The sequence below is a fragment of the Coprinopsis cinerea genome (genome assembly GCF_000182895.1).
Source record: "Coprinopsis cinerea okayama7#130 chromosome 9 map unlocalized cont3.9, whole genome shotgun sequence".
NCBI classification, from domain to species: Eukaryota; Fungi; Basidiomycota; class Agaricomycetes; order Agaricales; family Psathyrellaceae; genus Coprinopsis; species Coprinopsis cinerea.
In genome coordinates, this window is record NW_003307536.1 from 1,024,911 (window position 1) to 1,045,886 (window position 20,976).

Sequence of the window (20,976 nt, forward strand, 5' to 3'; positions counted from 1 at the left end):
ATTGACTGACGGTCCGGCCACATGGGAACGGTTGTCCGTCCGGCCCGTCCGGACACGCTTAGCGCTCGTCGGTTTTTCGAGTTCTACCGCTTCTCTTCCGCGTCACTTTTCGTCACCCAATGGCCACCTGGTTCTATTCTTGATTGTAAGGACTGAATTCATGTATGAAAGCACTATCTGCACCCTGTCGTATGCAAAGCACCCGACCCCTCCCTTCAAAGACGTTCAACAATTGGAAGAACCATGGAGGATTACTCATGCCAGGTCACCTGAAGAAGCTCGCAGAAGGCATCGACATTCGAGTTCCGGGGCAGATAAATAGAGGGAGCTGGATATCGTCTTCCACACTAGAGAACGATGGTCAAGATCACTGGATTTGCAACCCACGGTGCGTTTAGTCTCTGGATTGCTACGATGCTCCTGGGCCGTGGTCCTCATTGAGCTTCGACAGATGTTCGCTTCCCAACCTCATTGACGGGGGATGGCACAGATGCAATGTATGGACTAGTCAATCGGGTAGGCACGTACACTTATCATTCATACAGGAATACCGATTGCGACTATTCGTCGGCCTATGTGACGTTGTTCACCGATTCCGACCTCGTTGGACATGGGATGACTTTCACCATCGGGAGAGGAAACGACATCGTATGTCCTGAGTTTCTACAGGAATCATGGCGTCATATAGAACCATCACTCTGCGATAGGTCTGCACTGCGATCCAGGAGGTCTCGAAGCGTCTCGTTGACAAAGACGTCGACGAACTGTTCTTGGACATGGGCAAGACCTGGGATTACTTGATGGCAGACCCTCAGCTACGATGGTGGGACTCTCTTCATCAACAAGCCTAACCCAGGCCTGACAGTCTGCGAAGGATCGGTCCAGAAAAAGGTGTCATCCATATCGCCACGGGCGCCGTTAACAACGCTCTTTGGGACATGTACGCGAGGTCCAGGAAGAAACCTCTCTGGAAACTCATCGCCGACTTCACTCCTGTGAGAACTGCTGTTTCGATTTCCTGTCACCCATCGCGTTAACGTTCTCAACAGGAAGAGCTCGTCAGGTCTGCCACTTTCAGGTACATATCTGACGTCATCACGAAAGAGGAGGCGATTGCCCTTGTCACTGCTAAACAAGCAGGCAAAGCCGAACGAGAGAAAACCGTGCGGGAGATTGGGTGAGTTCTCTATGGTCTTCCACCTTCTGGGGCTAGGGACTGACCTAGCCTCAAGATATCCGGCTTATGTTACCTCCGCTGGTTGGCTAGGCTATAGCGACGAGAAAATCGCGCAACTCACCAACGAGGCCGTCGCTGGAGGCTTCAACCATTTCAAGATGAAGGTTGGGGCTAACCAGGCTGACGACATCAGAAGAGGGAAGCTCATCCGATCCATCATCGATGATCCCCAATACCTTCCGGCTGGAGCCTCTCAAAGGGATCCATATGGTGAAGCCCTGAAAGGGAAGAATGCGGGCCCAACCGGCGCTGTTCTCATGATTGACGCAAACCAGGTTTGGGACGTCGATCAAGCCATCGACTATGTGAAGGGATTGTCCGAAATCAAGCCCTGGTTTGTTTTTTAGTGTTCTCAACAGATTTTCTTCCTCTCGTTGACGATTATAATGGTTCACAGGTTTATCGAGGAGCCGACAGCGCCGGACGACATCCTGGGACACGCTGCAATCCGCAAAGCTTTGAAACCACATGGGATAGGAGTCGCCACGGGTGAACATGCTCACAATCGAATGGTCTTCAAACAGTTTCTCCAGGCCGATGCAATTGATGTCGCTCAAATCGACTCGTGCAGATTGGCAGGCGTGACTGAAGTATTGAGCGTTCTTTTAATGGCTGCAAAGTTCGTCTATTATTTAACTTGATCCGCTGCGCGCTAATTCTATTTTCAATAGGTTCGGAGTCCTTGTCTGTCCGCACGCAGGGGGTGTAGGATTGTGCGAGTACGTTATTCACCTCAGGTGCGCATCTTTCGGTCTTGGGAGGTGCTGCCGGAAACCAATGATCTATCCTTGACAGTTTAATTGATTACATCTGCATCTCCGGCTCGATGGAACGGAACGTACTTGAATACGTTGATCATCTCCACGAACACTTCGTAAATCCTTGTTCAATAAACGCCCAAGGTCGCTACAACGTGCCCGTCAATCCTGATGAAGGATACAGGCAAGTCACTTTGATCAAAGTTATTCTTTTCGTTTGATTGTCTGATCCTGTCACCCCAGCATTGAGATGCACAAAGAAAGCATCGCGACTTACGAATGGCCCAACGGCAGTTATTGGGCTAGTCGCAATGCAGGTAATTGACGGTGGAGCCGCTGTCGGAAGCGTGAATTAGAGTTGGCATAAGTCGCTATCCAGGTCTCCGAATCGCAGTATGTCTAATTGTATGTACCTGGAGCGCTATATCTTCCTCCTCACTGTCCCGAGTCCCAAACCAATCGTCAGAGCCAATCTACTGGTTGTGGTTAAATCTTCATTTCACCAGTTGAGTGCCAGTCAAAGGTTTACGAGTTAATCTTCAATTCAGTCCCGATCGGTGTTCTTGCGATGCGCTTGACAATATCAGAGACGCCCGCTTCTTCCATTACACTGCCCACGCAATTGTGATAGAGATACAGATGGGACTTGCTTGTACGTCCGCCGTCTCCTCCGCTGGATTCCGCATCGGAGACGCTAACATCGTTCTCTAGGTCAGCCTCTATACAGAACACGAGCGTCTCGGTGATACAATGATCTCCGACTCTGACAGTCATGAAACAAAAGCGTGCAAGGAATACGCGTTACCATCGCCGGTTGGCCATAGCGTTTGTGGGCGCCTGTGTTGCCAAATGTGGGGTGTGCGAAGTTGGCGAGTGTGGGTCCCAATGATCACGCTGCTTGCCCTCCTGACCTGACTTCCAATTTTCCTGCGTTTGATTTGTTCAAGTTCCCGAGTCCACCTCTCACTTCGATGGCGAAACTATCCATGCATTTCTTCTTAGCCCAGTTGGCGCGAAGTTTGTTGAAGTCCTCTTATCTTTAACGCCCGCACATCAGATGTAAATCGCCTCGGGTGCTAGGGCAACAACCCCGGACGGAAGGAATGACAGGTGCGCGCCTTGTTTTATTGTCCAGGCGCGAGCGAGAAAGGGTAAGCGTTTACTGTTTCTACGGCTTATTTGTTGAAGAAGACGGTAACAGGTTCTTGTCTTTGTCTTCTAGGCAATTACAATGCGCTTTTGTGTTCTCGCCGTGGAGTCTGTAGAGGCGTCCGGGAGGTTGCTTGTATATAACCCCCCTTCATTTCAGTGGGCTATACTGCAGGTTTCACTCATCGCTTTCTCCTTCATTTTTCGTTAGCCTCTTCTCACTACCCTCTACTCTTTTTTTTTTTTTTCTTAATTCTGCGCCAGTCGCAGCTTGACGGATATTTATTCTCTATTATTCTTTAATCGCCTGTCACCATGAGGATGCATAACTCCCAGTACATCAACGCCATCCGCCAGGGCCACGCCTACGGCAAGGAGGTGTACGTCTCTCCCCCACCCCACCCCCATCGCGCATCACATCCTTCGACATACGACTCGCTGGACCTTTCGCAGTCGATTACACCCGAGCAGCAGATCCAAATGAAGGTGATGCTTAAGCATCAGCTTAACCAGGGCCAGGTCTCCAATATGCCCCATGGATTCCCCTTCCACTATGTACCGGACTACCACGGTGGCGCCAAGATCTCATACGGACCCTACGAATTCCGACAGGAGTTGGACCTCTCCAGCCATTGGGGACCACGCTGCGTCTGGACTGCCAAGTTCAGCTTCGTCCCGCCAACTTCCCGAAGGGATGGACAATACGTCTGGACTATTTCCCTCCCAACTGTCAGTTCTTGCAGCCGAAACTCCAGAGCATCGCGGGAAGCTGGTACGTCCCATTCCCTCCTTTTTTATCTCGAGCTCTGACGCGGATCATTTATAGGCTACACCATCGCTGCCGAGGTTCAATTAGACGCCGGCATCGCCGGAACACCCTACTTTGCGAAAGTCCAATCTAACGAGTCGAAGATCATCCCTCGAGCTCTGGCTATCTCACTCGAGTTCTCCGCGAAGCTCAGGATCTGTCTGGCCGATCACCAACTGGTGGCTGCTCTTACGCCGTCGATGAAGGGATCGAGGGCCTTGCCTGCCGTCGGAGACATTGTCTATCTTGGAACCAATACGGAGGGACAGCAGCAGCTCCTGTATGTTCTCGACCACCGGACGATGTCGCCCAAATTCTCTGCTGCTGCTTCCGCTGGACGATAAACGACGAACGATAATGACGCGAACACCTCCCACTTTAAAACGGATTGCGAGTGCTTTTGGGGCAGCTTTAGCTTCCAACACCACCATACCACGCCTCCCGACCTCCTAAGACACGACATCTTATGCCAGAGTTGCGACTCGGAAGATGACCGATGACCTTGGTCGGGCTATGCTGCGGCAGGGCCCAGCTTTCTGAAGGTCCGCTTTAATGGACTTCTAGCTGCGAGCAGCGATATATCGAGACCAGCTCGATGATACGATGAACGAACGAAACCAAATTGCGATAACGGAACGCGACGCCTCATACGACTACTTCAACCGACCCACGAGTGCTCATGACTTACGATGCTTACAACAACTCACGACGATCGAAACACATTGCATAAAACCAGGCTGGGATACCTGCTTTCGGGCTCCAGATTATCGACCACTTTGCGGAGGTCACAAAACCTTACCACATCAGAAACCAAAAGGCCATTTACTTGTCATATCGCCATCTTACCACCTTACTTCACGTTCTAATTGCATACCGGACATCGCTGTCTTTCGCATTTCACGTACTTTACAATTATATAGTTCACTTCTTATCAGAGCAATTATTGGGATGTCACCTAGTTTACCTGATTACATATCTAATCTATATTCTCATTTTCGTCATCACTGCAAGCTTTTTTCGCGACAGGACCCCTTCAGATAGATGTTAGTGGACGGATAGGTACGATCTGCCTGCAGTGTGCACCGTGCCTAGTACCAGTCACCCGGTATTCCAGCGATTAAGGTACATCTACATCGGCAATAGGATAGCCTCCAGTCAATACGGCATGTAAACATCAGTCCGGCGAGAATTGAAGGAAAGAAAGCGTCTTCTCTCGGAGCCTTCCAAGTTTGTCCACTTGACCTCGAAATACAGAATGGACTCAGATAGACTGCACGAAGCTCCGGCCGACTGGCCCTCGAACCACTCGAGACTCTCGCAAGGCAGTGGAGGGTTACTCTGGGCTGAGGTCAGTCCACTGACTTCTACTCCTCACTGATGATGGGTTGTTCTTACGAGCTGCGGGGCCGGCATGTATATGCGGCTGGCACTGTATCACCCTTTCACGTTTCATAGAGCACACTGAAGTCGATCACAGTGAGCCTGAATAGGGGATGTACTAGCCAATTCCTCTGTTCTTCTCCAATACTTCCTTTCTAGCGACCCGCAGGCAGGAGTCCGTGAGGAGACCCCGAAACCAGAGGTCCAACTGCCTGTTGGATTTGAAACGCGCCCAAGACAGTCATCTCTGACCTTGTTGCAAGCACGAATCACGTATCACCTCTGACATGCATTCATTACGCGACATGACGCGACGCCGCTGGAAGGCGAGAGCTGGGTGGGTTGGAGTGGCGTCAGGTGGTTTGGTGGTCCAGAAAAGGAAGTCAGAGTTTGCCTCCGATGCGGGGTTCCCAGTATTACCTAAGGAATAGAAAAGGACAGCCAAGTGATGAGGTCGTCTTCAAATACCCCCACCAGGCTGGCGAAGGCCAAAGGCCGTCCAGTCGTCCCCATAATCTCCATCGCTATTTTCTCTCATACCAACCATAACAAGTTTCCTGATTCCTGTATGTTCCAGTGACCGTTTCTCTTCCTCCCCCTTCGTAACGGCCGTCATGGCTATTCACAGGGTATGACCAACATATATACCTCTTTATCCATCATCGCCTAGGAGGTCGAGCGCTTGGAACGAATCTGGAGGATAATCTTGCCATCCACAGCATCTACCAAAGTCCGCATACCCCTCTGCGACTTTCCCAACGGTCAGCTCTGAACAGGAGTCAGATCTCATAGACCATCCCCCAACCACCACCATCGCCAGGCCGTAGTGGTGGACATAGACGGTTTCTCAACGGTCCTCCCACCCTTTTTCCTTCTTACGACTCTTTATTCTACGTCGGCGCACCTTCACGCCGACCCCGACACGTCGCGGTAGCACGCTGGCAGCGAGCGCACCACACCACAAGCAACAGGATGGTTGACTTGTCCCATTCCTCTTCCCGCATGGGAGAGAGCGATAACGGGGTAGCTTCTCGTCAAGGACTTTCCACGGACATCGCGTCGTTGCAGTCCTGTCTGGAGGGGTACACCTCCCATTCAGAGAACTGTTCGTATCTTCATGAACGAGCTATTTCCGGCACACCAATGGGGCCTGTTAAGGCAATCACAATTGTACCAGTCTCCCGGCTCGCTTTTCCCAATACCTTCCCAAACTCCTCTCCTCGCCGCAAAACACCCACCATCTCTCCTCCGCACCGTGGATTCGTCCATATTTCATCGCCTCTGGCGGCCAGGGACGAGTCTGTTCAACGGCGACCCCAACCCCCATCGCGTGCCGCTTATCGACGCAATCACCACCACCACGGTTATTCTCGACAAGCTTTCTCCCTCACGAAAGCGTTCTGGACATCAAGGAAGGAAGGGCACCGTGACCAATCAGCGGGGAACTCCGAGACAAGCTCATCTTCAGTTTCACCCAAACCGAAGGTGTTAACCAACCATCCCAAAAGCTTCCGCCCTATGGAATCCTTCGAAAGCGAGGACCAGCCGTCATCTGTGCCCCCACTTACCATATATCCTCGTAGGGGAGATATCACGGCACTTCGCGACCCTTATTGCGTTGAAGCTGATCAATGCTTCGCCAATGTTCCCGTTTGGACCCTGTCTAAGGTCCTCTGGGTCCACGATATGCACGCGATCCCTGATCGTACGCCAACCCCTAGAAGCCAGCCATCGCCATCGCAGGAGTTGGACGAGGACCCCTTTGACGAGACCGCGAGCGAGATCTCGCTCGACACCACGACTTCCATGGGTTTCAGTGACGATTCGGAATCAACCTTGGTCGAAAGCGATCCCGAATGGGAACCCTGTGGTGACGTTGATGGTCAATGTAAGACCAAAGGTCATCGGTACTGCGGAGGTGCACCATCACACAACCAATCCGCTGGATCGTCTTCTTCGTCGACTGAGCCCGATGTTTCGTCTTCTCTTAGCTGGGCGAAGAATCTTTATCTCAGGCCACCGGTTACATCCCAACACGTCCCTTCCAGCACCGCTCCTCTGAACTGGTATCGACGATGGGACATTTTGCTCGAGTTGTCTCATTGTAAGAAGCGCCCCGAGAAATCACCGCCGACTCCTACGAAGCCCCTTCCAAAGGCCATCCCACCAAATCCTGTCTTGCCTTCGAAGCGGCTTTCATTCACTCGCAGCTTCCTTACTGGTCTCAGAAATAAATCGACACCCAAACCGGGGCGGACTTCATCTTATATCCCCCAGGATTCATTCATCAATCCTTCACATCCAGCTGCTGGCTAGACATGTAACACTGTTCCCTTGGCTCCCGTACTTCCTCCTCTAAAATTCCGTCCGGATGACTGAACCTATATTTACGGCTTCCCTTCAACCCAAACTTAAATGGACATGATTCCTTCGGTTTGTATACGACTTCTCCTCTCGTCGCCTTTCTATACACATAATGACCCGTTGCCCCTTTCCTCGTCCACCCTTATTTGCCTTGTGAACTATATGGTGTTTATTCTCGTAATTGGTTTCCAAGTTAGACGTCCCCTTCCCCCTTCTTCCCTTCCTATATGGAGCCTTTGCTCCACCATAACCCCTTTGGGTAATGGCCAGCAATAGAATTTTCGACCCCCTGACCAAAGATCTTGTTTTCCCGACAATCTGGTGCACCGTGTAATTGTTAACTTCCGAGTAGTATGGTTCTAGCACCCTCTTAATCCTCGAGTATCTTTGGAATCAATAGTTCCTTGCTTGCATCCGGCGGGGACATTGCTTATTTCCCGACTCTGAAACTTTGAGGCTCTCACAGTCTTGGTGGGCGAGTGAAACCTCTTGTTCGTTCCACATGCCAGTGCGACGCCTTCGGAGGATGTAAATCTTCTCCCAAGCGCTCGTACCACGCGAGAAATGACCAATGCCCAGCTCTTGCATCTCCTTGCCTTTTCGATCTGAAGTTCACTTGAATTTCATCGTCCACGAATGCTATTTTCGTCGAGGTCTTAACAGTTCCTCTGAATTCCATTTTGTTCCATTTGTGTCCTGGTGGAAGCAGCTGCACAGGAGCCAAGGTAAGCCAAGGATCCACTTGACTTTAGAAATCAGGAGGCCATCAATTGTACACCGCCTAGTGCTTAACCGCAGACCACGATAACCGTATGAGGTGGGAACAACACCGACAATCTGCATATGAGCTTCCCAACCGGGTTGGTTACCGTCTGTCATCTTCTCGCCGCCATCTAGTCCATGACCGGGGCAGAGTGCTGTAGGTCCCAGAGCGGCTTTCTACATCTTTTGTCTCTTTCTTTCAGGTTATCACCACCATGGCCCCTTATGTGATCGTCGACGATTCGGAGTTCAGAACAACCACTACGCTGTGGAACTCAGAAACTGGTCAGGCAGGGTTTTTCAGGCAGACGGTGACGACATGTGTAACGAATTCCTCTGTGAATACTTCGCCGAAGCTGAGCTTCAGCTTTTATGGTGAGTTTGAGCCTTGATATGTTACCATGCTTTGGGCATTTGACTGGCTAAAACGGTTTACAGGGTCTGAAATCGCGTTATACGGCACGGGTGCGGAGAATATCACTGCGAACTACACGATCGATGGCACCAGAGTTCGCCGGGCAATCTTGAATACGACGACGGAGCAAGTGGGCAAGGTCCGTGCTCCTTTCTTCGCCCAACGCTGACCCGATTCACTGAGCAGGTGTTTTCTACCACTACCAGAACGGTGTACAACTCTGGAACCTAACTGGCCTTGTGGAGACTCGTCACGACATCGAATTCTTTCCAGATTCTGGCAACTTGACGCTTGACTATGCCCTATACAAGCCCCTTAGAACTCAGCGATACCCCAAGAGGATATTCATGCTAGACAACGCGGACAACGCTATCAAGTATGAGGGTAGCTGGAGAAACCAGGCTGGCGTCACTTATCCTCCTGGTTCACCCATGTTGGATAGTATTTCCGAGACGAACGTGCGGAACGCGTCTTTCAGCCTCCGGTTTGAGGGTGCGTACTGCTGGGCTGTGTTGCTACACCGATTCGTATCAGTACTGACATGTTGGCGATAGGCGCGACCATCGGTGTCTATGGTGTGCTGAACCCCAGGGCTGGGAGGTTAGCTGTAACGTATCGAGTCGACGGGTCTAAAGTATCAGAGACGAGGACCCATTTCAATGGTTCACAGAGGGTTGACGCCGATTCGTGGCTGCTCAACCATGAACTCTTCTCTCGCGACCTCGACCCTGGACCTCACGTCCTAGACGTGACCGTCAACGAAATCACAGACGACCAGGTCTTCTACCTCGATTATATCACCTTCGAAGCCACATCATCCACGAGACTAGACCCGCCATCTGCTTCAGCTTCGTCAAATAGTTCCAGTGGAAGCAGCAACAGCAACAACTGGTCGAGGAATGCAATCATCGCGGCTGTCGTTGCGCTATTCTTTATTATCGTCGTGTCTACGTGGATCAGGCGACGGGTGAGGTCGAAATTGTTTAGGACTGCACAGGAGATTCGAATGCAGGACCACAATCGTACTGGTGAGTTCGAACATTCATATTGGCAGGGGTCCCGGTCTGACAGCTCATGCTACAGACCAATACCCTCCTACGCACATTGAGCAAAACTGGCAACCCCCGCCGCACCAACCATACAACCAGTGGAACGCCCCAGCGCCTCCTTACACGCCACCAGTCTGGCAACCACCTCCAGGAGCACCACCTAGTCCCTGGGACCCTCAAAACTCGGGGACGCCCCTCTCCCCGCCTCCACCAGCACACCAGCCTCTCAGTCCCTGGCAACCTCCACCCGGCCCTCCACCAGCACCCAACGTCGCAGCCCAAGCACCTACCCAATCTCCCCCGTTGATGTCATTCCCTGAACCACAAGGCGGTACCGCTTCCCCGCCCTCACCCCCACCTGCGCTCCCTCAACCGCTTGTTCCCTCCCAAGCCCAGCCTGATGTGTCGGGTATGGATGGCTCTGACCAGCCGGCGTTGGGTGCTACCCTTATGACTGCTTCGGCTCCCCAGCCTTCCTCCGGTGCTGGCCCTTCTGAACCTGGCTTCACGCCCCCTAGCGCTCCATCTGTGCAATCGCCTTCTCGGCCGCCTGCAGAGCAGCCTCCTCCCTATACCCCTTCTTAACGGATGATGCGTGATTTATTCGTTCTGCTATTTCGTAGACTCTACTGACGTACTATATAACGGATATATACCCAGTCGACGCTAGATGTGCTCGTGGTATATCCGGGGAGACAAGCTCAGTTCGAGAGCGAGCAAGGGGAGCTTTGGAATCTTTTCGTATTGTCCAATTTATTAGCATTACAGATACACAGCAGAGCCAGATAAATAACAGCAGAAGCAAGGATAAACAAGAAATAAACCGAATGAATGACGAGCATGGGTAATGAGAATAATGCAGAACTCCAGAATGAGAAATCGTGAAAAGAATGGGGCAGTGAAAGTCGCAGAGGAAAGGATATAGAACAACTAAAAATGCTCAACCTCCACCCCAACGCCGAAGCTTGACCGGGATCATCGTTGACTGGGGGGAACTAAACTCGACATCGTTAGCCTATCCCTATAGTCCTTACAGAATGAAAAAAGGAAGAGTTACTCACACCCCTTCGCCTTTCTGCGTTTCCGGTAAAACGTCCAGCCCACCCAAAGGAGGATACCAACGACAATAGCCATGATCACGAGTCCAATCTTCATTCCAGCGCTGCTAAGGTCAGAACCTGTCTTCTTGAACCGGCGCTCTGCCATCTCGGTGTGCTCGTTCCCTCGTACGATCACGTAGTCCAAGAAGAAGGGCTGTGGGTAAAGGTGTAAGATGAATATCAATGACGAAGCAGAGGCTTGAAGGGGTAAGGTGACGACGAACCTGCTCTTCTGAAGCTTCGAGGACGGTTACGTTGAGGATGTGTTCTGCGTCTGGCTTCTCCTTGACTTCGTATTTGAAGTATTCTTGGTGGAGTGTCCACCCGTCTTGCGATTCGCGGCGGTTGGTGGTGACTACAGATGTCGGTGACGAGCCATCGATGGTGTATTCTGCAGAGACGCGCCCGGCATTTGGTCTCGCTCCTCCAAAAACAGATATACTCTCTCCTATCATTCATGTGAGCCCATGCTCCCACAGGAAGCCAAAATGACGCACCGGTGAAGGCAAAAGAGAAGCTAGCGCCAGCCTGTGTCGTCGATAGCAGTGTGAAGTTGAACGGCAGCTCGGGGAGGTCTGTCACTTTCATGGGTGTCCATGGGCCAGTGAAGTTTAATGAGGTATGGGTATCGTCGAAGATGAGGTCTTCGCCGTTGAATTTGGTCTTGCCGACTGGGCTGTAGATGAAATAGTCGATAGAGAGTTGACCGGATTCTGGTTCCAATCTGACTTCATGGGAACCTGAGATGAGGCCTGCCTCGAACAGTTTAACGCCGCGCTGTGAACGACGGATGAATGAATAACCAGGGTAGCGATGGATGGTCGACGGCGGGCGAAGGCGAACGTACTCTTCCTGTTGGTGCTCCTGCAGTCTCGTCTAGTGGGTTATACGGTGCCTTGTTGACCACTGTCTTCATCACGAGACTGCGGTCAACGGTTCCGTACACTTCGACACTCCTCCCTGTAGTGCAATGCTCCAGTCAGGCAGCCTGTCACGTCCAATAATGCTTAATTAGACGTACCCAAGAAGCTGAACGAGACGTTCGAAGGCCCTGACGGTCGATCCGTGAAGCATACGCTCTGCGAGCCGCCAAATGTGTTGGGTGCCTCCTCCGTTTCCCATTGCCCTCCGTTGTACCCGAGCTTGTCGCTCGCGTTGTCGACAATGACGGTGAGTGGGTTCTCCATAGTTGTTGCTTCAGGTCACGAAACGATTTCAGAGATTTGAAGAAGCGATTGAATTAGCAAGAGGATGGGCGGACGGCGGTGTGCATGGTCAGAAGCGTTTGTGGGAGACAGAAGGAGGAATCAAGCAGGGATTGAAGGTAGTGGGATTGGCAGGTACCTCGGTTCCTTTTGGGCAACACAAGAAAATGATTGTTACCGCGCCCAGAATACCAGACGCTCTTTAATCGCTGCGAGAGCTTTGGAAATCCGAGATTTTCCCAAGGGAAAAACCTGCGCAAGAGGTCAAATTGTAGGTTCGAAAATGGGATTCGCGAAGAGCATTCTTCGCCCAAGAGCTACTGGCGTCTGGGCTCCAAACTTGGATGGCCAGCGTGCCGACTTTGATGAACTTTGCAAGGAACAGAGTCCACACTTGCCGGCCATTTCCTCTTTCATTTTGTAATCGTCAAACGATGAAAGATTGGGGGAAAAGGACGTGAAACAAGTCGAATGCCTGGCAAAACCTTCTGTAGAACGTCGACGATTTCCAGAAATGAATTCACGACTTGTTCACCGGCAAGGCCTATCTTTGAGCTCCGAAGAGAAGGATTCAAATCCCGTTCATATTGGCTTGGCACGGCACACTGATGCCAACAGCCAGTGACACGCGATCGGTTCGAATTCACTCTTCGCGGTCGGCGTCCCCATCCCATGAATGAGCAAACTCAGAAAGCTCAGCTCTCCACCCAGTACCAATGCTAGTCCCATAAAATCCGTTACAACCTCGAATGGCGCAGGAGTGAATGTGCGACATGCCTCTGGAATCCAACAACCTACTCTCGAATCTCTGGAGCCGCTGACGGCCAAGGAGCAGTATTGGGCCACTCGAGCGCTTCAGGCTGAGGCGCTGTTGAAGGTGAAGGATATGCACCATAGGGAGGTCAAGACAATGAGTTACTCGCAGGATATGAAGCGTTCGGTGAGTTTGGAAACTGTAGCCCACAATGTTTAAATTTGACCCGTTTGGCTGGTAGCGCGAAATTCAACAGTTGCTCAAGCAGCATGAAGCGAAACATGCGTCGTTGGAGAAGCTAGTGGTGAGCAAAGACCATGACTCAATAACTACTGCGGTTCTGATATGAATTTCGCGGCGTAGCTCATTCTCATGGCCACTGTTATCGTTCTCGTCCTGCTCATCATCTACCTGGCCATTCACCACGCTCGGCACGCGTCCAAAGTTCAGAAATCTTGGATATCAGGTCTACCGTCCCATTTTACGATACCTATTTTGTCGCCTTTTACTTCTGTGGTGGGTAGACAATCGGTGGACCAATCCCCGGGACTGCGGGTATTGACAATTGGATTTTTCTAGGTTGAGAAGGAGACGTCGGTCTTTGGAACCAAAGCGATAGCCATTATTGTTGTCGTCTCTGGGGCGGTTGTGTTCTTCACGTTCAGGCTATGGTTCCAATCTCGCCTTCAACCCCAACCTCACGTCAAGCTCAGCTAATACCACGACAATGCGATACCCCCAGCAGAACTCCAGACACGAAATCTACGACATGATCTATCAACGAGGCGAAATATGTGGTACATGGATGAGAAAAAATGTAACATATACGACCATGAGCAATGCAGTTATTTCCCACAACCAGGCACCCCTTCATCCCTCAGGCGGATCGTTTCTACGTATCCTCGACAAACGATTGGAAATACCCCGCTGAAGCTTCTCGTTTCCGGTCGAAAGTCGTAAAGCCTCTTCATACAGTACCGCAGCGCGTTCCACAGTAACCCCCGACTTGGCCTCCTCCCCGTCTTCCTGTTCGCACCTCACTCGGATAGCATCAGCGAACTCGATGATAACTTCTGGATCTTGACTGAAGTCGGGGTGGCTGTAGACGGCGACAAAGTCGGCTATGCTCTTCTCCAATTCAGCAATGTTGCACGCTTTACTGACTCCTTCCCCTCCATTTCCCAGGTCCACGTTACGATATAGAAGGCCTCGGGCGAGCCATAACCTGGCTTGGGTCACAAGTCTGGATTCCCCCAAGAGGAGCGGCTTCTTCTCAGCGGTTTGGATTGCCTTTTGAATGCAGTCGATCGCGGTCGAAAGGTGGTCTACTCTGGGATCGTCGTTCGTCGTTATTGCTGGTACCAGCCAAGACAGTCGATCGTTCGAGGTGCCATTGACCGTAGGTGGTGGACTGCAGGCCAGCAATTCTTCCAGGGCCTGTATGGATTTGTCGAGGTGAGAGAGGTGAGAGAGGGAGGTGTCGCGAGGGGATGAGATGAAAGAACGGTAGTGGACAGCTGCAAGAGGTCGTAGAACCTCTGGAACGCTTATGGTGCCCTGGCATGTTTCCTTTACTTTTTCTAATATCTTGATTGACTCCTCCAGCGACCTTGAACACGATTCTTTCCTCGCCAATGCCTCCGCCAATCTGATACTGTATTTGAGTGATTTTGAGAATGCAGGTTGGGACAAGGTGACAAGTTGGCGACACGCGTCGATGTGCCCATCCAGGTCGGCCGGTTCATTCGAGCGCCTATAGACGGCAAGGTATGCATCTGCCAGGCGCTCCATACTCGCCAGCTTCACGTCCCACACCGACATCCTCCCCAAGGTCTTCCCCAGCTTTTCTTTCCACTGGATCGCCTCCACCAGCTCACTCCGCTCACCCGACAATTTACATTTCTCCAGCAATCCGTCGACCAGCCAAGTTAGCGCATCGATACGTTGTATGTCTCTTCCACGCCGACATCTGCTTTCTTCTGCCAGTTTCCGGAAGATTTTGATGCAGCCGTCCAAGGCGGCGGTGTTCCCGTCCTTCTTGTAGATGTCCCATTGCTCTATGCCAGCATCTAGAATCTCGTCCCGATCTTCTTCGTCCTTGGTGCAGATGGAGGGGATGCAACAGCGGCGTGAGATCCAGCCGCCCATGGGGGTGTTGCTCGAGGCCTGTCAAAAGGGACGGTCTGTGAGTCAAGTCATTCATGCTTTGGCAAAGTAGATATGCACCACTGACTGGTCAAAGGAGATGGGAGAAGAGGGACAAGATCGACCAACCTTGAAGAGTCTAAATACCCCCGCTCAGACGCGGGACCACCTACTAGAGGTGGACCCTGAGGCTTGGAGGTCGGCAACTTCGCTCCTCCAGCGCCCGTTGCGAGTGGTCACATTGGCCACGCCGCTGCAGGCTGCAAGCCGTTGTCTCCCCCTGGGCCTTCGTGCGCAGCATTTGGAAAGGTCATCTGGAAGGCGGACTTTGGATTGCTGCCATAAGCTTTTGACAGGCGAAGGTTGTTCTGATAACGGGACAGCGCACTTGGCTCCACTCGATTGTCGCCCCACTGCTTGGACGTAAGTCTACGGCTGCTCCAGGGTTGCTTCGGTATGTAGCTTTTTATCCGGTTTTGGATGACTTTCGCTTGGAGGATGTCGAGCTTTTCATATCTGTAGGAGATCCCGCGCTGTGTTGTGGCCGAGCGACGGCCGAATCCCAGATGTTGATCATGAGTGCTCGTACGCAGAATCCGGGACCGTTGGCGCTTAACACTTGACGGTGATAATGGCCTTGAGGTTGCAGCACCACTGCCCACATTCACAGAACTTTGTTACTCATGCTCATCGCCTAACGCAGGTACCGTATACGACCGAAAGAAGAGATGAAAATTGAACGGAGTTGACGGGTTTTCATTAAACGTCAGTTTCGTCAGTTTAGGATTTAGACAGTACATGGTGGACCACTCAACTACATAGCCCTAAGTACAACACACGCTTTCAAGCTGTGGTCTGGCATACATCCCAAACCAATCGCTGCATGTCGTTGGCGGCAATTGAAATCTAATTATCTGTTTTGTTCATACGGAAAGTCTGCTTATCCAGATTTCTTCTTCGCTTCAGCCTTCGGAAGGATTGATGGAAGAAACGTCACTCATTGGTGGGCACGTTCCACAAGTGTTCCAGGGGCATGGCGAGTCAAGTGAGCCAATCGCGGGAGGAAGAATCGGGGATGCATTTGATAGTTATTTGATATCGCTGCAAGGCTCTTGCCTCGAGGATGTCGTCCCGCGGTCGTCATCATGGTGACTTCCATTGACCTTGTCAACTTAGAAAACATATGTTGGTTTGGGAAAGCTGCGTATGATAAAGCAGCACCTGGAACTTGGAGAGAAGCCAAAGAAGCCTTGCGTGTGCAATAAGTACTAGGGCGTGTAAAATGTGCGTCGTGCAGATTGGTAGCAGCGTGCTTGTTGGGCGCTCGAGCGCCTCTTCGTTTCTGTTTGATGAAGGTAGAATGGGGATGGTCTCCTCGAATACAATCGGTAACGATACAAAGTAGGCACGAATGGGCTATGGGACAGACACGAGGCGTCAGACTCTGGGATGATCGGGATATAAACACAGGGGTATTGAGCGTCGTTCCTCGTACGGGTACGCTCACGAATCTAATGTATCAATCACTATGAGAAACGCGACCAAGGACGTCCGTGGGTTGCGGGCGCGGACGAAGTCCTTACATTCGGGCAAGTAATCTGTCCTTACCCGCGGCCTATAAAAACGATCAGGGACAAAATCCCTAAAAAAACGCGCGATTCCTTAGTTATGTCGTCCCTGGTGTCGCGAGCAGGGACTATGTCCTTGCTCCTTGACCAGGGCCAAATTCCTTCCTCAGTCATCAAGGGACACGGGGTATTTGCTTTCTCTTTTTACTTCTCTTATCAAATAGGATAAAATCGACAAAATAAATTTTATTAAGCTAAGCAAAAGCAAAAATACAAAGGTCTATCTAAATTGGGTTCCCGAAGTGGCTAGATAACCTATGGTGTCCCGATCACTGAGAAAGCTCTGGTCGATTAGAGTGAACGAGAACTTATCTGGTGTGGACACTGTTGAGGCGAAGGCTAATCTAGGAGTTTCATGCGACTTACAATACAGTTTGAATCGTTAATCAGCACCAGAATGCATCCATTCTCGAGTCGGAAAAACGTACCGGAAACTCGCTAGGCAGGATAAGTGTTCTCGTAAATCTATTTGTAGGGCGGGGCGCCAGAACGGTTGCGGGGTGAATATTTAAATCATCACAGCGGGTGCATCTGAGCGAATGCTGAAAGATGCCGAGTGGACACCGCCGCAAGGTCTCTGCCTAGCCGAGAAGTGAGAAATAGACCCGACCGCCGTGGAAGGAAGACCTCCCAAGACAGTGGCATCAGCGATGAGTTGGACTTTACTCACTCGCCGCCTAGTGTGATTTTACTCGCGTCTATGAGAAATCCCCCTCTGAATGGAGGCAATGACCCCACCTGTGAAGGCTGAGGGTGAACGCCCCAGCACGAGCGCATAGATCGAGAATGACAACGCCAAGGAGAAGCGGAGCGATGGCATGAAGAACAGCGAGGAGACGAAGGAGAGGAGCCTGGGTGAAGTTGTTCTTGAAGAGAGGTGGTAAGGATTTCAGTGGGCACTTGCTCCAGTGTGCAACGTGCATGATGTTCCGTTCAGCTTTGGTGTCAGCGCGAAGTACCGAGACGCACCAGCATCTGCCATCCATCGTGAATTCGGTCCCTCCACGGCACCCATGGTGACGTCCGTGCAGCCGTTGCCAACGCCAGGCGATACACTCCAAGCCCTAACGAGACGAGTCAGTGTGGCGATGTAAACTTGAAGTGATGTAAAGGTGGGAGCATGGAGACAAGTTGGGAGGCGGACAGAGCGCCGGAGTTTATGATTAGGTATTTTGAACTGTTTGATTCAAGCCCGTTCGCCGCTCAATTGCAAAGGCTAAGCACCAAGTGCTATTATGCTAGAGCCAAAGTCCTGACTTCTCCCAAAGTACACCTGTACGTACACATACTCACTTAGCCATTAAATTCTGATCGAGATAGCAGGACTCGTGGCTAAACAGGTCAGTGATTATCGATTAGGACCTTGGTGGATTCCTAAGCGCCATTGCAGATAATTGGACTCCAAGCGTTGGGGGCCCCCTCTTTATTAAAATATCCATTCAATGTTTTACAACTTTGAATCTTGTCCTCTACCCTATCCTTTGACCTAATAAACCGGAACTCTCTTCAAATCACGAGTATTTGTGTTGACGGGACACTGAAACATATGTAATGCTATATCTTGGCCTGGATATCCTTGGTCATGTCCTTAGCCGCGGCATAAAGTCCTTAGTCGTGTCCTTAGTCGCGGCTCAGTGTCCCTAGTTAGCATAACTAAGGACACGGCTGGGGGTAAGTAATAGTAAGTAACATGTCCCACAACCACGGACTTTCTAAGGACGTCCGTGGTCGCGTTTCTCATAGTGAATGAGATCAGATAGGACATTGCCATCGGGGAATGTACTATGTCGAGAAGCATCGGATAAGGAGGAATATAAGTGCACGAGTATCCCAACAGCATAGAAAGTGCGGAGACCGGGTTTGAACCCTGGATCCTCGAAGTGCGAGAGTAGTCGTTCCCACAAATAAGCGCCCGTCGGAGCGTTGCGAGTGTTCGATATGTGCCGGGCACCCAGGGTTACTTATCACTTAACGGGCGCCATTACGGGCACATAAAGAGCTACCAACGTAGCATAACCTACTCAACAAGTGACTTATGGTCAACGTACCACCTGACATTCCAACCGCTTGAAGCCCGTGGTCATGATCTCAAAGCAGACAACTACACGAAGCTGGACCGGGTGTGACCTCTGTGTCTAGAGATCTCCTTGCTTTCACGCTTAACATAAGATGGACGATCCTTGCTGGAGGAGATGGTCGAATACCTTTCTAAATGAATGAGCGGGGAAGCTGTACATGATTTTAGACGACCGAACCATAGTCGACGAGCTAATCTTCAAGTTCAAACCCGAGTCGCTTTGTGCCCACAACCACCGATACTGCGTCAATGGAGCCGGAATACATAGTTCGAGTGCAAAAGATAGATACGTCAGAGGATACAATATATCGATTCGTGTATTATCGAACCTAGCCCCTAATGATGACATACATACAAGAGTCAGGAAACTGGGAACGTTCCGAACGGCATCGGACAATGTACAAAGAAATGTTTGTCAGGGTATCGTGAAGAGAATGCATGTCCGAAGTTCGATGTCGGGAAAATGAAAGTCGTGAAGTAGAAGAAATCGGTTCGTTTGGATGATAGTGTCCATGAGATCCAAAACGGGTTGTACGGGGTGTACACTGGTGATGATGGGGCTACGAGTCCACGCTTCTTGGGGGTGACGGGCAAGCTGGGAACGGTATAAGGTACGGTGCCAGTGCCTCAGGTCGTTTCTATCCGAGGAAATCGCCTAGCGAATGTGCACATGGCGCCCCAACTGGACCGAGAACTTCGGCTTGAAGTTCACAAAAGTGACATATAAGAACCTGATTGAATCAGACGAGAGGATGTCAGTGTACGTCGCTCGTGGAGTCTTGGTAGACCATTCACGCAACGATAAGCAAGTATAACGTACCCTGGAATGATGGTTCGTCGTCGTGAAGAATCTGCCAGTAAGGAATCACCAAAGACACAGCTATGAGCGCGCTGATAATTGAATTATTGAGTGTACAGGTTGCGCTTACGGGTTATGCGGGGACCGTTAATGCTGTAAGAATTGGATTTTATCAGTATTTCGAAAGGAAAAAATGAGCTGGGCGGCACGCAACTGGATTGGCATATCGTTCGATGAAGGTTACAAGCAAGAAGGGAGTCGTCATTAGCAGGCGTGAACGTTATTATATCCGATGCCGATAGGCTGTGCTGACGGTCTTGGCTTGTACCGCCACCGCCGCCGCTTACGCCAAGGAGCAATATGACTTCACCGCAAAGACTGACTTCGATGAGAGGATCATGTCAGCGTCGGTGTTGGGTGCGACGGTCGCCTCGATTTGACGTGGAGGGCGGGCAAATTATCCCGCTTCACAGATGAGAGACCTTACGAGGATGCACCGCAAATCGGTACCATCCTGGTTCCGTTCGAGAAGAGTCAGCAAATCGTGATTGAGTGTGAGCTAACAACTTTCTCTGAAAGGCCGCGATGATGTACCAGAGCGAAGAGGGTTAGATTCAATCCGTCTGTATGGTGACACGTACTGCTACGTTGAATCTCTCGGGGTTGCTTGCAGTAAACAGCCGACGTGGAGAAGTGAGGGGCAAAGAGTTTACTTATATCGAAAGACGACGAGTTTACAAAGATGAGAACAATATCCAAGGGGCTGGACTTACGCAGACCCTGGACCCCCATCTGTTGTACGTTCCTATCAGACCATTGGTTCAGGGTTCGAGGATCCTTGTGGGAGATCCATGCCAAGCCAGGACGAACATGCGTGAGCCACGAGGGGGTTGTTGCAGGCAATAGAAACCTTGCCGACGGGTTCAGAACGAAACTTTGTAGAAAGAATGAGATGTAGATTTCCAGGATAAGTGATGACCATACTAAGAGATGTCTCCGATCGTGGCCTGACAAGTGGTTGACACTGGGAGGGCGTGGTGTGTCAATGGTTTAGCAGAAGCTTGGTTGAGCGATCGCTGGATAGGCCAGGTTGGGGCCAGGATGTAGGGACGGGAGGGACCACGGGATGGCCCTCAGCTGCCTGAGTCACCTCACCACTCGATGCCGCCAGCAAGCGAAGCTTGATAGGCTTGGATAGGGGTCATGTTGCCAAGAAAGATGCTTAGATTAATTTGCTTCCAGGCCAGGCTCTACCACGGCTGAAGACATACCCCCATTGACGGGTTTTTGGTGCCAGTTTGTGGGGGTTTATGGCAAGCTCCGAGCATGGTGGAGGGTTTCCAAGA

The 20,976-nt window shown here is 51.1% G+C and overlaps 8 protein-coding genes across 8 annotated transcripts; 5 read left to right on the forward strand and 3 right to left on the reverse strand.

Moving 5' to 3' along the window:
* Window positions 1–357: 357 nt before the first annotated feature.
* On the forward strand, window positions 358–2,491 carry CC1G_02516 (mandelate racemase/muconate lactonizing enzyme; the record flags this gene model as incomplete). The annotated part of the gene is made up of 11 exons (XM_001832202.2): window positions 358–388; window positions 452–497; window positions 546–648; window positions 708–823; window positions 875–995; window positions 1,050–1,177; window positions 1,233–1,571; window positions 1,635–1,856; window positions 1,909–1,974; window positions 2,033–2,179; window positions 2,239–2,491. The coding sequence occupies 11 exons, from the start codon at window positions 358–360 to the stop codon at window positions 2,318–2,320; spliced, it is 1,401 nt and encodes a 466-aa protein (XP_001832254.2). The 3' UTR covers window positions 2,321–2,491.
* Window positions 2,492–3,459: 968 nt separating this feature from the next.
* On the forward strand, window positions 3,460–4,296 carry CC1G_02517 (hypothetical protein; the record flags this gene model as incomplete). The annotated part of the gene is made up of 2 exons (XM_001832203.1): window positions 3,460–3,916; window positions 3,971–4,296. The coding sequence occupies 2 exons, from the start codon at window positions 3,460–3,462 to the stop codon at window positions 4,294–4,296; spliced, it is 783 nt and encodes a 260-aa protein (XP_001832255.1).
* A 911-nt stretch (window positions 4,297–5,207) lies between these two features.
* On the forward strand, window positions 5,208–7,648 carry CC1G_02518 (hypothetical protein; the record flags this gene model as incomplete). The annotated part of the gene is made up of 6 exons (XM_001832204.2): window positions 5,208–5,300; window positions 5,408–5,428; window positions 5,596–5,669; window positions 5,810–5,898; window positions 5,961–6,093; window positions 6,160–7,648. 6 exons carry the CDS (start codon window positions 5,208–5,210, stop codon window positions 7,646–7,648), a joined length of 1,899 nt encoding a protein of 632 aa, XP_001832256.2.
* A 1,025-nt stretch (window positions 7,649–8,673) lies between these two features.
* On the forward strand, window positions 8,674–10,507 carry CC1G_02519 (hypothetical protein; the record flags this gene model as incomplete). Its single annotated transcript, XM_001832205.1, has 5 exons — window positions 8,674–8,833; window positions 8,897–9,012; window positions 9,080–9,365; window positions 9,428–9,901; window positions 9,957–10,507. The coding sequence occupies 5 exons, from the start codon at window positions 8,674–8,676 to the stop codon at window positions 10,505–10,507; spliced, it is 1,587 nt and encodes a 528-aa protein (XP_001832257.1).
* A 468-nt stretch (window positions 10,508–10,975) lies between these two features.
* Window positions 10,976–12,327, reverse strand: CC1G_02520 (hypothetical protein; the record flags this gene model as incomplete). Its single annotated transcript, XM_001832206.2, has 5 exons — window positions 12,044–12,327; window positions 11,870–11,982; window positions 11,520–11,799; window positions 11,247–11,470; window positions 10,976–11,176 (listed from the first exon to the last, which is right to left on the reverse strand). The coding sequence occupies exons 1-5, from the start codon at window positions 12,207–12,209 to the stop codon at window positions 10,976–10,978; spliced, it is 984 nt and encodes a 327-aa protein (XP_001832258.1). The 5' UTR covers window positions 12,210–12,327.
* Window positions 12,328–12,903: 576 nt separating this feature from the next.
* On the forward strand, window positions 12,904–13,698 carry CC1G_02521 (hypothetical protein; the record flags this gene model as incomplete). Its single annotated transcript, XM_001832207.1, has 4 exons — window positions 12,904–13,167; window positions 13,223–13,285; window positions 13,345–13,497; window positions 13,561–13,698. The coding sequence occupies 4 exons, from the start codon at window positions 12,904–12,906 to the stop codon at window positions 13,696–13,698; spliced, it is 618 nt and encodes a 205-aa protein (XP_001832259.1).
* A 153-nt stretch (window positions 13,699–13,851) lies between these two features.
* On the reverse strand, window positions 13,852–15,129 carry CC1G_02522 (hypothetical protein; the record flags this gene model as incomplete). Its single annotated transcript, XM_001832208.1, has 1 exon — window positions 13,852–15,129. The coding sequence occupies one exon, from the start codon at window positions 15,127–15,129 to the stop codon at window positions 13,852–13,854; it is 1,278 nt and encodes a 425-aa protein (XP_001832260.1).
* A 2,133-nt stretch (window positions 15,130–17,262) lies between these two features.
* On the reverse strand, window positions 17,263–17,677 carry CC1G_02523 (hypothetical protein; the record flags this gene model as incomplete). The annotated part of the gene is made up of 2 exons (XM_001832209.1): window positions 17,263–17,431; window positions 17,493–17,677. 2 exons carry the CDS (start codon window positions 17,675–17,677, stop codon window positions 17,263–17,265), a joined length of 354 nt encoding a protein of 117 aa, XP_001832261.1.
* Between the last annotated feature and the right edge of the window lie 3,299 nt (window positions 17,678–20,976).